The 17,660-nt window shown below is 32.4% G+C and overlaps 1 protein-coding gene across 6 annotated transcripts in view; it reads left to right on the plus strand.

Annotated features, from left to right (window-relative positions):
- The window catches only part of Stxbp5 (syntaxin binding protein 5), a 180,444-nt gene extending 167,388 nt beyond the window's left edge, over nucleotides 1-13,056 (plus strand). For all 6 annotated transcript variants that reach the window (XM_058573613.1, XM_046427358.2, XM_046427360.2 and 3 more), the window contains 3 exons: nucleotides 1,440-1,551; nucleotides 10,637-10,857; nucleotides 12,429-13,056. In XM_058573613.1, the coding sequence (XP_058429596.1) occupies nucleotides 1,440-1,551; nucleotides 10,637-10,857; nucleotides 12,429-12,470 (375 nt within the window). In that variant the 3' untranslated portion in view covers nucleotides 12,471-13,056. The remainder of the gene's footprint in view (nucleotides 1-1,439; nucleotides 1,552-10,636; nucleotides 10,858-12,428) is intronic.
- Nucleotides 13,057-17,660: the final 4,604 nt, after the last annotated feature.

The following is a 17,660-nucleotide window of genomic DNA, read 5'->3' on the forward strand; positions in this document are numbered from 1 at the left end:
ATTTTAAGTCCCTTGGGTATATACTGAGGAGTGGAATAATTGGGTCAATTATTGGGTCAAACAGTGGTTTCATTCCAAGTTTTCTGAGGGATCTCCATATTGCTTCCCAGGGTGGTTGCACCAATTTGCAGTCCCACCAGCAATGTATGAGGGTACCTTTTTCCCCACATCCTCATCGACATTTATTGTTACTTGTATTTTTTATAATTTCCATCCTGACTAGAGTAAGATTGAATCTCAGTGTGGTTTTAATTTGCATTTCTCTAATTGCTACACATAGTGAGCATTTTTTCATATATTTTTTGACTGTATTTCTTCTTCTGTGAAATGTCTGTTCAGTTCCAAAGGAAACAAAATTAAAATGGAAGGCCTTAAGTCCACTTAACTATTATAAATGAAACTTGTGCCATGTAGTATTAATAATTATCTCTTCCTATTTGCCATCTGGCTTGAGAGACAACATTAACATGAATATGTCTGAAAGTAAAACTTTTGTACATCCTATTTTAGCCTAGCCCTAAGGAAGTAACCATGAAAATTCATACTTTTACTCCAACTATAATGTAATACTAGAGTACAGCAAAACTCCTACCTGGAGCCATTGTGTGTGTACTTGGCCTTTATATAGTAACTGCTTCTCTTTAATAGAGAAAAATATAATCCCAAAACTCAATATATTTTTAATTTACTTTTATAGCTGCCTTATAAATAATGTTGTACCATCCATTTCTAATAGAAGCTCTTCTTCCTTCTTCATGTATTCTCAGCAAAATCAGTAGCATGTCAGCAATCTTTCCTTTCTCTAAACTGGCTTTTACCATTAATGTTCCCTGAAGAATATTGACAGTAATTTCAGGAAAATCTGACAATGTAAAAGGAACCCTTCTCATGTCCCTAACAGAATTGTATACAATTCCAGTTATATATTAGCATAATTATTTTCCTGTATTTGTTCATGAAAAAGGAAACTGATATATAAAAGTTACTGATTTTCTAACTCAGCTCAAGGTTGTAATTCTAATTCTATATTTTGTTATTATTACACTGAAATTCTTGACCTGCTAGTAGAAAGTATAATTCTTTCTAATGTAAGAAAGCCAAATTATAAATTCTCGATCTCGATAAGAATTACATGAAAATTTTGTCTTGAAGATTAAAATCTCCATTCAGTATAAGCAGAAATATCATCTTTGCCTGAAGGGCAAATAAGGTAATCCAGTAAAAGGAGCAAATAGCAGTTAGTCTTAGTAAATTGAATCTTAGAAACTTACTGTTGAATAATTCAGTATGTACTTTGGTTGTTCGAAATATTCTGCTTAATTGTTTGTGAATCTCAAAAGTTAATGTTCTAAAGTTACATTGGAGAGTTTACAGTGATGCTTTTAATACAGTTTAGTTTCCCTGAAGCTTTAACAATTACATTTGTTTTGATTTTAAAGGAGATGTTGGGTGAACTCTTCACTCCTGTAGAAACACCTGAAGCACCAAACAGGGGATTCTTTAAAGGCTTGTTTGGAGGTGGTGCACAGTCCCTTGATAGAGAAGAACTATGTAAGTTGATTTATTTAATTTGGATGATATATCTTCATAGTACAGAAACATTCAAGTCATGTATTTTTTTACATGTGTAAAATTATGTTCACTCTTTCCCGCTTTGTCAGAATAATATATTCATATTTTTAAAGAGTAAATAAAATTATTTATTTATTTTATGTCCCAAATCAAGAAAATATGTTTCTCAGGGAACCAAAATCAGAATAGTTTCAAGTGGCTAAAAAGAAGTATTCACAAATTGCATGAATAATTTAAAGAGTATTTATTTATACTAAATGTGATCATCATTATTTTATTTCTGTGATTGCCTTTAGTTCATAACTGTGTCAGTCAGATTTTCATGTCTGTGTAAAATACCTGAGAAAAGCAACTTAAAAGGAGGAAAGAGATTTCTTTTATAAAAGCTCACAGTTTCAGAGGTTTCAGTCTATAGTCGGTTATTTGGAGCCTGTGGTAAGGTTAAGAACATCATGGTAGAGAGTGTGTGATATTGCAGAGCTCCTCACTGCATACAGCAGCTAACCAGAGAGAGAGGAGGGGCCAGGATCCCAATTTCCCGTTCAAAGGCACATCCCCAGTAATCCAACTTCCCTTCACTGTGATCTACCTCCTGAAGGTTCCACCAGCTCCTAACTGTGGCATGAGCTGGAACCAAACTTTTAACACAGGAGCCATTGGGGGACACTTAAGATCCAGACTATAACAGCCAACCTCTGACTTCCAAAGACTTATATCTACCTCACAATGCAAAATGCTTTCAGTTCCCAAATTATCAACTATTCTGCATTACTCAAAACTCTAAGTCCAAAGTCTCCTCTGAGACTCAAGGGAAATTCTTAGCTATGAGCCCCTGTATAAATCAAAAAGAAAGTTACATATTTCCAAGATGCAACGACACAAGGGAAACAGTCCCATTTCAAAAGAAAAGAATAGAAAAATAGTAAGAATGGGACCAAAGCAAGACCAAAATCCAGCATGCAAAGCATAGCTCCATGTCTGGCATGCCATGGTGGCATGATGTGAGCTCTTAAAATGCTTGGGCAGCCCTGCTCCTATAGCCTTGCTGGCTGTAGCCACAAAGCCTTTCTCTTTTGCTGGCTCTACTTGCCTGTAGCTTCCCTCATTGGGTATTCCACCATTCCTAGCTTCTGTCACTTCCTTGGATCTCCATTGCAGCTTCAGCTTCTCTCTCACAGATTCACTCATTGCCCTGTCAAGGTATGCTTTCAGAAACTTATAACTGCCACACACACTGCCCGATTGCCCAGGGTTTAGTTTGGTTTAGTTTTTTGTTTGTTTGTGTGGGTTTGTTTTTGTGGGTTTGTTTTTTCTTTGTATGTTTTTTTTTTTTTTTTCTTAATCTCAGTAGAAACCTCCATGACTCCATAACTCTTGGATTCTACATGTCTGCAAAACAAGCATCAGTGGACAGTGCCAGGGTACGCCAGCAACTGGAGCAGAATCCAGGCCTATATGGACCAAGTCTACATTGGTCTCTGAGTCCCTAGACAGCTGAACACAGACAAAAAAATTCACTAAGTGGTCTTGTGCTAGCAAATCTTATGCCCTCAGAGCTGTTTTCTCAAACAAAAGCCTTTGAACCTACAGTGAGTAGGGTCTTGCTTGTTCCTGAATTGCCTTCAAGGCATCTTTCCTTTTGTCTCAATGCACAGTACTTGGCTTCCTTTTAAAGTTTCTAATCTTTAATACCCTCACCTTCCTTGACCTTAAATTTAAACATATATTCTGGCCAAACTGCAAATTTTTTAATGCTTTTTCTTGTGCCCTGTGCTCCCAATTGTAATGTAAATTTGTCTAAAAGCAGCCAACATTATCTATGGCACTGACTGAATGCTGTGCTGCCTTGAAATTTTCTCTACCAGATTAAATAGTCTGTCGCCTTTAAACTCAGCCTCACTAGACTCAAGGCATGGACAAAATGTAGGGGAAAAAAAATTGCCAAAATATAACACAAGTGGCCTCTAATCCAATTCCCAAGAGTGTCCTCATTTCTATCACACACCTCATCAGTACGGCCTTTACTCTCTGCATTTCTGTCAGCATTCTGTTCTACCTAGGCCCCACCAATATCATCCATTAAGCTCCACTTCCAGCATTATAGACTTTCTCTAGCCCACTTCTTCAAACTTTTCCAAATTCTAGCAGGAAGTATAGTACCCATGAGAAAGCATGAGAATCCAGAGTGCTGAACCTATCCGGGAATACTCTGCTTATTTGAAATAGGAAGCTGAGATACGTAACTGTGTTAGGGCTTGCAGGATAGTCTCCCAGGCTGGCAAGGACAGGAACCCTGAAATAACTCTTCCTCTTTGCAAGGATCCCAAAGGGCTACAATTTAAGAGTAAGGGTGAATTGGGAACAAACTAGCCTTTGTCTACACAAACTTCAGCACAGCTTCAAATTATTTGAGTGACTTGGAAAACTTTAAGTGTTCATTAAGATTTTCCCAGACTGCTGGATTCCTCAGAACCTAGAAAATGGGTGAGGAAGGTGGGATGAGTTTCTTTGAAAGAGGTAACATATTCTAAATCTTTAAATATAGGTTTTTAAGTATATAGTCATATAGTCATAGATAACCAGGAACATTGAAAAGTAAAACAGAAAAAGCAGAATTAGGATTGTAGCACTTAAAATACTGAAATTTGCAGACACAAACTATGCAGTAATTATTCATGCATGTTGAATATCCCTTAACCGAAATGCTTGGTAGCAGAAGTGTTTCAATCCTTAGAATTTTGGAGTCTTTGAATTTTTGCATAGACTTTTACCAGTTTCAATCTGAAAATATGGAATGCTACAAAATCTGAAATTTTTTGAGCATCATGTTAGCTCTCAAAAAGTTTTGGATTCTGGACAGTTGGATTAGGGTTGGTCAACTTATATCATGTTCATGATGATAAATAAAAATTTCATAGATAGGGAAAAAAAACTAAAATGAAGTACTGGAACTAAAGATGAAAAAAACAAAATGGTGATCACTGAATAGGCATAAGTTGCAAATTAGACAACTTATGAAGAGAGAATTCATAACTTAAAGAAGAAACCATCCAAAATGTGTCACAAAAAAAACAAAAACATGTAGAGTATAGAGGAGAGCCCCCAAAATAGAACTTGCAGTGAGTAAATCTAATACATATTTAAACCTCAAGAAGGAAATATAAAAAGAATCAATATGTAAAGACATGTCTAAATTTTTTTTAAATTGAGAAATGATGCTGATGCACAAATTTAAGAGGTCTAATGAATTTCAGTTGTTTTTTATAAACTCATCAACTAGATAGACTTATATAATACATTAAACATAAGAAGAAAAATCTTTAAACTGGATAGAGAAAAATGATGTGTCTTTTAACATGTTATAGACTGATACATGACTTAACAGATAATAAGGTGCTCTTTTATATGTTGATAGAAGATAATATTTAATCTATGATTCTATACACAAAGAAAATAGCCTTCAAGAATGAGACATTTTTAGGCAAATGAACAAGAAGTAAGACTTGCCACCACATGCAAGGGAATTCTAAAAGGTGTGCTTGAGATAAAAAGAAAATTATTCTCATTGGAATGTCATAGGTGTAGAAAATAATGATTTGGGGAAAATTGATGTATAAGAATATAAGTATAATTAGTAATTATAATTTCTAGAGTAACTTCTAAAATCTAGACTAATGGCCTATAGCTTCCAGGTGAATAGTAGGAAAAACCACAGTTTTTCCAAAAGAAAGCAAGAAAGGAAAGAACACAAAACAAGTGGGATAAGTACAAAGCACATAAAGGATGACAGATTTAACTTAAATGAAAATAATGGTAGCAAATATAGGTAAAATAAATGTTTCATTTAAAAGACAAGGAAAATTTTTTAAATGAAAGAAATATTCATTGCATGTAAAAAACACCTTTAAAACCTAAGGATACAAAGGTTGAAACTTTAAAAGATGGAAAAGCCTCAGTACAAATGAAGAGCCAGCTTGGTATAAGTCTATTAATGTCACAAAAACTAGACATTAAAACAGTATTTGAATACAACTAATATTTTCTCTTTAAAGTCAAGAAAAACAAATATTGAGATGACTATTAGAAAAGACAATTTCCCAATCAATCAGTATACCCATTGACTGATTTAACAGGCAGACAAAAACCATTTTGCATTTGGTATTTATACAAAGTAGCACTTACGAGTAAAATTCGTATCCCTAAGTATATACTAAGTATTAGAAAAAGAAAACATTAAAGTGATTAAACTGAGCATCCATCTCAAAAAGTTAGAAAAATAGAAAGGTAAAGTAAAAAAGATTAAGGTTATCAATGAAATGGTAAATAAATACACAGCAAAAATATATATGTACCAAAACAGTCTTAGTTTGGGATGCTATAACAAAATATTATAGACCAGATGGCTTATAAACAATAGAAATTTATTTCTCATAGTCCTGAAGGTTAGAAATCTAAGAGCAGATTTTCAGTAGAGTCAAGTTCTTGGTGAGAGTCTGTTATGGTTTAGATATTAGGTATCCCTAAAAGGCCATTTGTGAGATGTTGCAAAAAAGTTTAAAGGTGAAATAACTGGGTTAAGAAAGGTTTGACCTAATCAGTTGTTTAATTCTCTAATGGGGATCGGCTGGGTGGTAACTGTAGGCAAATAGGATATGGCTGGAAGAGGTAGGTCATGGGGGTTGCATGCCTTTGGAGTACACATTTTGTTCCTGGTGATGGGAGCTCGCTCTCTCTGCTTCCTGGGTGCAACATCCTGACCTACTTTTCTCTGCCATACTCTTCTACCAGGTTGTTCTGCCTCACCTTAGTCCCCAAGAAATGGAGTTGGCTTTCTAAGGACTGAGACCTCTGACAACATGAGCACCAAATAAACTTCATCCTCTAAAATTGTTCTTGTCACTTCTTTTGATCACAGCAATGAAAAGGCTGACTAAAATAGAGTCCTCTTGGTGGTTTTCAGATAGCCATCTTCTTTCAGTATCCTCACATGGGAGAAAAGAGGCAAGTTAGCTCTCTGGCCCTTATAAGGCCCTAATCCCATTCATGAGACCTCCACTCTCATAACCTAATTACCTCTGAAAAGCCCCATGCCCAACATCACATTGGCGATTAAATATCAACATAGGCACTTTGGAGGCACACACCACTTAGTCTATAACAAAAGCTAAAAATGTTGATTCTTCTGGTGAAACCAAGCAAGAATAAAGAAAGGAAAAGTGATCACTGTAGGGATGGAGAAAACAGCTATCACTGAAGTTATTATTACCATTTTCAAATGAAATTGACCAAATTATACTATGTGCATATATGAATATATCACAGTGAACTCCACTTTTATGTATAACTATAATGCACCGATTAAAAGAAATAATAAATAGAGGGAAGAACAGTATAGTAGAGTAGAGGAAGGAAGATCAGGGGAAGAGAAGGGAAAATAAACAAAAAGTACTGGGGATTGAATCGGAGCAAATTATATTATATGCATTTATGAATATTTCAAAATGAACTCCACTATAATATATAACTACAATGCATTAAAAATATTTTAAGTAAAAATTTAAAATGAGGAAATGAAACATAATTTTATTTAAAAATTTTTTAAATATTTGGTGAAGTAAATAAATTCCTAAAAAAAAAAAAAAAAACAAGATGGACAAAAAAACAATAAAAAAATAGCAATATACTTATTTGATATTGAAACTGTTATTTCAGACTTCCACAAGTAAACTCTGGGTACAAACTGGGCTCCATTAGTAAATTTTATCAAATATTTAGGGGAAAAAACCTACTTCCACACTGTCTTTTTCAAACAGATCAAAAAAGAATGTACACTTATCAACTCATTTTAACACGACCCTTCTAGTAAAAACCTAAACACTCTGAGAAAGGAACAAATAAAGGCAACTGTCACCTTTGGATATATATATATAAAATTCAAAATTTCATATTAATATAACAAATCCAATATTAACCAATGAGGATAATATATCAAGCACAAGAATTCAAAGTTGATTTGTCCTTTTAAAAAGAAAAGATCAATCAGTAATTTACCACATTAAGGACAATTAGGCAAGAAAATGAAGTGTGGAAGGCATGCATACTGGAAAAAGTAAAACTCTTTATTTGCAAATAGAGTCTTGCATGAAGTAGATCCTAAGAAATCCACCAAAAAAATTACAGCTATCAAAAAAGTCCAGCAAGATTAAAAGATATAAGATCTGTATAAAACAACTGCATTTCTATATGCTAGCAACAAATAATCAAAGAAATTAAGAAAATAATTCTGTTTGCAATATAAACCCCTTGAAAATAATTTAACAAAAGGAGTAAAAGACATGTACACTGAAAACTTCGAAATATAAAGAAAGTTAGACATAAATAAATGAACTAGCATCTCATGTTCATGGATTGGAAGACTTAAGACTATTAAGATATCAGTACTGCCCAAATTGATCTATACACTTAACAATACCCATTCAAATCACACTGAGTTTTTGCATAAAGCAAGATATTCCTAAGACTCATTAAAATGCAAGGAATACAGGGACTGGGGTTGTGGCTCAGTGGTAGAGCAAACGCCTCTCATGTGTGAGACCCTTGGTTCAATCCTCAGCACCACATAAAAATAAATAAACAAAATATATTGTGCCCATGTATAACTAAAAAATTTTTTTTAAAAAATACAAGGAATACAGATAGCCATACAAAAACTAATATCCCCCAAAAAAGAAGACTAAGGTGAGGTAGAGCAACATGGTAGAACAGTATGGCAGAGAAAAGTAGGTCATATTGTAACTTGATGTTTTAACCTCAAAGGTTAAAACATCAAGTTACAATATGACCCAACAGTTCTACTTCTGGGCACATACCAAGAGGATTTACACATTCTGATTTCAAAATTTACCACAAAGATTTAGTCATCAATATAGAGGGATACTGGCATAAAGATAGATATATATGGGCTGGGGATGTGGCTCAAGCGGTAGCGTACTCGCCTGGCATGCACGGGGCGCTGGGTTCGATCCTCAGCACCACATAAAAATAAAATAAAGATGTTGTGTCCACCAAAAACTAAAAAAAATAAATATTAAAAGATAGATATATAGATCGTGGACTAGAATTGAGAGTCCAGAAGTAAACCTGTAATATTTATAGTCAATTGGTTTTCTGCAAGGATGTCAAGAAAATTCAAATGATATTGGAACAAATGGATATCCACATACAAAAATAAATAAATAAATGAAGTTGGACCCAATTTCACAGCATATAAAAAATAAACTCAAAAAGGGTAAAAGACCTCAGTCTAAGCTAAAATACAAAACCCTCAGAAGGAAACATAGGTAAAAATTTTTGTGATCTTTGATTAGGCAGTGGTTTCTCAGATATGATACCTAAATCACAAGCAGCCAAAGAATAAAGTAGATAAATTAGAATTTGTCAAAATTTTAAACAGTGCTTCAAAACAATATATCAAGAAAACAGTGAAAAGATAGTCCAAAGAAAGTTAAATATTTGCAAGTAGTATATCTGCTATCTGATAAGATCTAGTATCCAGAATATATAAAGAACACTTACAACTCAATAATAAAAAGACAAATAGCCCAATTTCAAAATGGGGAAAATATGGAATAGATATTTCTCCCAAGAAAATGTACAGCTGATCAATTAGCAGAGGAAAAGATGCCCAGTATCATTTGTTATTTGAGAAATCCAAATCAAACCACAATGAAATATCACTTCATACTTACAAGGTTGGCTCTCAAAGACATACGTACAGATGTTAGCAAGGATATGGAGAACATGAAATGCTTGTACATTGCAGATAGGTATGAGAAATGGTCCATGTTCTTCAGAAAATTGTCTTACAGTTCCCTCAAAGGTTAAAACATCAAGTTACAATATGACCCAACATTTCTACTTCTGGGCACATACCCAAGAGAATTATAAACATTCACACAAAAGTTTCTGTAAATGTTCATGATAGCATTATTCATAATAACCAAAAAGTGGAAACAGCCCAAATGTCTATTAATTAATGGATGGATATTCAAAATGTATACATACAATAATATGTTCTTCATACATAAAGGGAAAAAAGTACTGTTATATGCTACAACATAGATGAACCTTAACGTTATTCTCAGTGAAATAAACTAGCCATGAAAGGTTACATACTGTATGAATCCATCACATGAAATGTTCAGCATAGGCAAATGTATAGAGACAAGACTATATTAGTAATTGACAAGGACTGGAAGAAGAGTGCAAAGTGACTACTAACAGGTGTGGGGGCTTCTTTGGGAGTGATGAAAGGCTCTGAAATTAGATAGAAGTGATGGTTGTACAGCCTTGTGAATAAACTAAAAACCACTGAATTGTTAACCTTTAAAGGTAAACTGAAAGAAGAGGGAATGAATCTGGAATAACTCTTGTAAGAATTTAAGACTTTAATAGGTATTAGATATTCAGGGTCTGGATTCTGAAGGGAAGAGAAACAATGATCCTTTGAAGGAAAAAATTGATCTGTTTTGTAAAGACAGAGTAAATGGAGATAACAAATGTATGATATCTACAAATTTTGGAGACTAAAATAGAATACTGATTAAATTCATTTTTCTTCTGAGACTAAACATAGTCTTTAGGAATTATGGGGTAAAACTAAATCAAATTTGTATATTTAAATCTATACATTTGAATGTAAAATCTTTAAGTTAATAATCTCTAATTTTCTGAACTCTTAAGAATAATATTTGATTGTATAAATTGGTGTCAGTATGCTTACTACTCGTTTCAACAGATAATTACCACCCTTTTTTTGCACAAGTCATGCTGTATGAACTAATATATCAATATGGGTATTTATTAATGTGCCTAGTATTTTGCATGTTTGGAAGAAGTATCTAGAACTGATTTAATACATTATAATAAAAGAAAAACATTAATGATAGTTATATATATAAATATTCCAGTTATATTGTCATTCAAATGAAAATTTGTGGTAGGATTTTATTAATAGAAATCTTCAGCTTTTGAATTAACTCTTTCATTTATCAAATCCTTTTAGTTGGAGAGTCATCCTCAGGAAAAGCTTCACGGAGTCTTGCACAGCATATCCCTGGCCCTGGTGGCATTGAAGGTGTGAAAGGGGCAGCCTCTGGAGTTGTTGGTGAATTGGCACGAGCCAGGTTGGCACTGGATGAAAGAGGGCAGAAGCTTGGTGACTTAGAAGAAAGAACAGCAGCTATGTTATCAAGTGCAGATTCATTTTCTAAACATGCTCATGAGGTATGTCTGTCCAACATATATTTCAACAAACCCTAGACAAAGCAAGTATGAACATTATTATATTTATATAGCTGTGTATTTCTGTATACATGAATTTGCTTATATCCTTTGTACAAGCACAAATCCCTGATTTTTGCCACCAGAGGGAACCTTTACAAGAATATGTCTCAGTAACCTTTGATTTCTTACTGAAGTTTATAAATTTGGAAGATCTGCTCACCTTCAGGATCTATAAACAATGCCAACATCTTTGCAACTATTTCTTAGCAAATGCATAACAATGCTAATTTTCCTTAATACCTCAGAGTATACTCTCACCTTGTCCTAGAGAAGGAAATAATTCGCCTCATTGATTCTGCCTGGTAAATCTAAATAATTAAAATGGATAACATTTTGATGCAAATAAACAATACTAAGTTTATCTTGAAACCAATTAATATGGAAGGGTAACCAGATTCATTTTGCATTGAACTCATTTTGAAGTACTTTTAAGTCATGGTAGAGCTCAGAAACAGATGCTAAAAAGTAGGGGATCTCAAAATGACCTCTGATAAACATGTTTTTGTGGACTAACATAGTGCTTCTTAAAAACTGAACTTAAAATAAGACTTTATGTAAAATACACATTTTTTTTTCACTTTTGCACTTCTGCCGTTCCATGCTTTGACATGGGGTACTTCCCCATATTTAATTCTTAGATTGTCCCTTGATATTTTGAGTTTGTTGTCTGAAGGAACCATATCAAAATTATTTTTTTTACTTGTGCACCTAAATCTTTAATAATAACTCTCCCTTAAATGTTTCAACCAAAAGTCATCTCCTCTTTGCTCAAGAGAGCTGAAATCTAGAATGCATGAAAGAGGTAACATGACCTGGGAAATACTTGTTCAGGACCTCAAACAGATTGAGAGGTCCTTTGTGGGAGTACTTGTACATGTGCCCACATGCATCACAGATGTAGGTTAGTAGCCTTCAATCCAGGACTAGATTTTTGTTGTCAGAGCTCTACCATCTAACTGAATGATCCCTAAGGCACATAGCATTTTTGATGATTTCATAATATATCCACACTCTAAATAGTTAGCAAAAAGCTCAAATTCATAGCTTTTTTCTTCTGCTAGATGTTCTTCAGTCATATTAAGAGTCTAAGGAAGATAGTACATTGAGGTGGTTACAGTCATGGCTTCTTGAATCAGACAGCCTGAACTCAAATCCCAGGTTCACCATTATGTTGACATGAGTAGCCCCTAGAAGCCTCAGGTTCTTCATTTATTAAGTGAGAAGAAAAGTAATTTGTAGTTTTATTAGCTTAGTCACCAAATTAGGGTCACCTCTCTTAAGAAATTTGAGGACCTTCCCAGCTAGTTCTTAATGGTTGTAGTCACTTTTTTCCTCTAAATAGAACAGTTCTTAACACTTTCAATGAAATGATTTGAAGTAAGCAATATAGTAACACTAGAGAATGTTTCAGAATAACACAATGTTTTTGAAAAATATAGAAACCAGTTATAAATACCATTGTTCTGGCATTTTAAAAATGTTTCTCTCCCCCCCACTTTCTTCCTCTTTAGATGATGTTGAAATACAAAGATAAAAAGTGGTACCAGTTCTGACACCCAGAATCCAATTAAGTCCAACTTCAGCCAGAAGGAAAAAAATTTCCTTTTTTATTTCACTGATTTAAGAAAGTTAACATTCAACGGATGTTCATCGCTGAATACTTTCTAGCACAATCATGCACTGTTTTACCTCAGTCAATTGGCATTAACTGAGGGGCGTTCACACACACACTCAAAATGGAATATATGGTGTGTGCAGGCTGTGAGTTTACAATTTGGATACTAACCAGGTCACGTGTGACAGATGAAGAAACAAAAGGGGAAGCTGAGGAGACATGGCAGGGACTATTCCTTGGATCATTCCTGTATTAAACTTTTATATGCCAAAAGATTTCATGCTGTTGTGTCTGCCATCAGTGTTTGACCTGTTTTGGGGAGAGGCAATAAGTCCAAAGTTCTGAAGCTGAAGTAGTTTGTGTCATCGGACTGGATTATAAACAGTTGTATTGGACTTTCCCTCCCTTAAATTGACTGGTCATCAGTATCATTAGTGAAAAAGAAACAAAACTATTTCCCTTTCTTTAGACTAAGCTGAATGGTGGGCTTTAAATAATAAAATCATACACATAGTTGACTTGTGTATGGGCTACTCTTGGATTCTTGTTATTATATACTTGTGTTTAGTTCATATTTTGTCAAAAGCAAAACAAGGTGATACATCACTTTTCATTGAAAAGAGAAGTGTAGAGCATGACTGAATTGCTCATCATTCTGGGAGTTTCCATGTAGTGGCTATGCAGTGTGGAAAGTGAGAAAAACCTCCATTGTGGGGAGGAGAATACTTCAATGTCCTTTGTCCTAGTTCTCATTAATTCAGCTAAAGGTGGATCTGACCAAAGTAGTTACTGGTTAAATTTGTAGAAAAGTTGAAATTGGCTAAGTTTTTAATTTTGCTTGAATTTTTATAAAATGTTTAACCAAATGTACCTTTGCATTATTTAATTAAAATTGCTTTAAAAAAAAAAGTTTCATTATTTCAGTAAAATGCTCAGCTCCCCTTTTAAAATGCCCTTTATTTGCTAACAGTTCCAATACACTCAGGTGATGAGCCAATTAAATCTTAATGCACATGCTATCGCATGGAAAACTATAAGCATCTGTTGTCAATAAGTATCTATATAAGAGTCTAGTCTGATGACCTACAAAATATTTGCTGTATAAATATAATAAAAAATCTGTACATATCCTTTCAAGGTTTTAAAAAGCCAAAGAAAAGGAAAATACTTACACTTTGGTAACAAAATTATTTCTGTAATGGAATACAATGCAAATTAAGATAGCTGTGGACAATGAATGACTGGTTCATAGAATAGCATTACAGACAGGAAAGTAATCACTCCATAGATCTGGAATCAAGCAATCTAATAATACAGGCTAATCTGAGATCATAATTGATTATTGTTAGAGCAGCAAAGGAAGATCAAAATAGAAGCATTAAAATTAATGTTAATGAAATTTTAATATTGTCTTCTATAAAAATTGTTTTAAGTAATTTTATTTTTCATTAAGATATTATCTGAGCACAAATTGACTGCAAACATGATTGTTTTTCTATTCCATATGATCATTAAAGCTATATGTAGAACATTTTTTTCATGCACTCTGTTATGCATATATTCTTCCTTACTCTTTTCACTAAGAAAACTTTTGTTTACATTTTATAATGTGCACTGCAGGATGTAAAAGTTTACATCAAAGTTTACTTTAAATATTATTGGGTAGGACCTAAATATATGTGATATGTGATACAGATGATAAATCAAGTCAAAAGAAATATTTTTAAAATACAGTCATTTTCAAAAGTTTTTGGATTTGTAGAAAGTACTGATGAATAACGTACTTCTGTTTAGTTCGTATCAGCTGTGTTTGAACATTGAGCAGTTTACAAATTACTTATTTGTATATTATCTAATAGTAGATTCATTGTTCCATGATATGTCACAGGAAATATTAGATTATTTTTATAGGTATAGTTTGGTGGTGAATGCCATCAGTAAAATCAGCAGTAATAGATTTAAGAAAGTTAAGAAGTATTAAGTAAATTAATATATTGATTGATTGTCCATCCATTTGGAAGGTCATGTTAGCTTTATTTATTTTATTTGCTGTGCTATTTTTTGTTATTTTAATATCAACTTTATTTTTACTGTCATTTTTCTTGTATATAAAATGAACCAAACTTGTAATTATTTCCAAATTAGAAAAGTAGATAGACTAACCTGAGATGGATTTTATAAGAAAATCTTAAATCAGTGTTTTGAGTTTTTTATTTTATTTTTAAAATTAATCTACAAATCATGTGCAACAAACTAGAGACTCACTTAGCATTAAAAAGCTTAAACTACTTTTTTAGCATAGGAAATAAACTTCTGAGTTAACACTTGATTCAGTCTGTAGATAAGAGTCTGTATTAATAACTAACCCAGGGAATTATTGTAATTTGAGAGATATTTTTTTAATGCAAAAAGTAGTAGTCACCAGCAAGCCAGGATTTCAGGAAAACTAACCAAAATAGAAAAAAGAAAGAAAAAGAAAAGAATAAAATTTAAAAAAGGAGGTCAAAATAGAAAATATCAGAAAGATTAAAGATTTTTGTGTGCTTTATCCATGTCAGTGTTTTTTGTTGCATTTTGTTGCACTAAAATCATTGAAGTATTCATCAGTTAGCCTTTGTCAGTAGAAAGTGGTTTCCCCTTTATGTGTGCCACATACCCAGTTTGTTTCACTTTGCAAAACTAAAATCCATATACATTGCTTAGAAAGTTATTTAAAATCTTATACTCTTAACAAATTGGAATTTTGCATTAATACCTTTGGTTTGCATTTCAATCATATGAAGTGTTTCCAAAAACGTATTATAAATTCAAATAAGCTAATTACTAACTTCTTAATTTTTTAATTTTTTATGGATGTGAAACAATGCTGCTGTTTGTTATTGTGTGTAAATATGTTACAATTTAATTCAGCATAATACTTTAAAGAAAGAAACATTTATTTTACTTACAACTTCTTGTAGGTTCTTCTGAAGTTATTTCATGTAGAGATATGTGTCTTAAACAAGTCTGAAAGTGTTATATACTTTTAGGTTACAGGTGATACTGCAGAAACAGCTGAGGAAAGGAATATGTGGAAGACACCACAGAGTTCAGAGTTTTAACTTGAGTTCTATTTTCTAGAGTTTTACCTTGAGTTTTATATTCCATATATGTTTTGCTTGAGGCATTTATCATGTGACAATGGAAAAGCTATATCCAAAGGTAAATTTTTTGTGGCAAAGATTTATTTTACATTTTAACTTTGGAGATTTTGTTTATTTGTTTCTGCAAAATAAAGAGCACTGAACTTTAAACTTGAATTTTTCTGCACTTTTTTAGGTAAGGAAAACTTTTATTATCATTTAATCCATTTCTCAGTTTAAATCAAGTGATACATTGTATTAAAAAATACCAAAATCATGAATATGCTGCTAGATTTACCTTAAACAAACTGATCAGTTTTAAAACCTTATTTAATAGGGTTTTATATAGTTAAAGATAAAAAGAAGTAAAATTATTTCCTATTTGTTTCAGTGTTCTTGGTCTTAAATGATTCCAACACTTTCAGATTTGTTTTACAATCATACAGTAACATGTTATATTTATACATACTGCTAGAGAATATACTTTTGGTTTTAAAATGAAATTTTTATAAATGTACTCTTTAATTTTAAAAACGGTGAACTTGTTAAGTTTTAAGTCAAAGTACTTAAAAAGTATGTATATTATCCATACAAAAAGTTATGTTTTACGCTTATAATAAGAAATATTGATATCTCATATCGAGATACAATTAATTTTAAAAATCATACATCATTTAAAGTCTTCACATGTCAGGAAAGATATTATTGGTATAGTTAAAAATACAAAACAAAAAATCTATTGAGCATTTTCAAATGTTATTTTTATTTTGGGGGAAAATGCCCACAACAGTAATTTCAAGGTCTTTCTCAATAGCTACAGCTTGCTGTTGGATGCCTACTTTACCTATTGTTTTAAAATATAACTATAGATATATATATATATATATTTAAAATAGTTTTCCAGGTATTTTCTTCTACCTTTTTTAAAAATAAATTTCCAAAAAATGAAAACAGAGTTTATGTATTTTTGTCAATGAAGGTTTTTATTTTGTAGTTTATAGAATTTATTCCTTATCAGTTTGATACTTGATCAATATTCCTAGGCTTTTTAACTGCTATATCTTAAATGTTCTTTTTTTCTTTTCTTTTCTTTTCTTTTTCCTCTTAGGGTGTTCTCTTTGATTGAAGTTTATGCCCACAAAAAGTAGTTGTTTTTTGTTTTTTTTCATTTAAAAATGAATGTGAAGATATGTTTACAGTTTTTGTTAATTGCTCTTCTCATCATTCTGATCAATTTCTTGTAAAGTGCTATAGGAATTATTTTTCCTGTGAATATTAATGATTTAATGATCTTACTGCTGCCTCAGAAATTCCAAAGGTTCTGTGGACAGAAAATGGTTGTTACAACCAAAACCAAAAGAAAACTAACTAACCTTTCTCAGCTGAATTAAATGATTTTCATAACTTCCCAATTATTAGGGTTCTGACATTGCTTCCTTTAGTCACTAATACAGTCTTAAATTTTATTAGTCATAATTCATTTATAAATTGAATACACGACTACTTGTAAGTGCTCTTTTTTTATTTTTTCTCTTTACATGAAGGAAAAAAAAAAAAAACATGAATGTCAGTTTTGCCAGTACTTTGCAATGAGGCTTACAGTTTAATTTGAAATTTTATAGTGTGTGTAAATACATCAGTATTACTTTATTGTAGGTCGTTTGAGGCATTTAAAAAGGGAGGTACATTAATGGCAATGGAATTATATTTATTTTAATTTGTTTTTTTAAAATACTTTGCTATTTTGTGTTGTTCAACTGAAAACAATGTAAGGAGTTGAAACGGACTCAATATATCAGTGGAAAGCAATGCAAAGAAGATAAATCATGTTTTAATTTCTTTCATTTATTTTTTTGTAAATAAACAGTACTGTGATACTTTAGGTGTGACCTCTGCTCAACATGGTAGTTAGAAGCAGAAAACCTTTTGCTTTCTAAGTTATACTATGGGTTCATTGTAAATGCATTGCCAAAAGACAATATAAGAGAGAGCAAGATTTAGTTTCT

This window comes from Marmota monax, unplaced genomic scaffold (assembly GCF_021218885.2).
Source record: "Marmota monax isolate L192 unplaced genomic scaffold, Marmota_monax_Labrador192_F-V1.1 WCK01_AAM20220418_F8-fsc00114, whole genome shotgun sequence".
NCBI lineage: Eukaryota > Metazoa > Chordata > Mammalia > Rodentia > Sciuridae > Marmota > Marmota monax.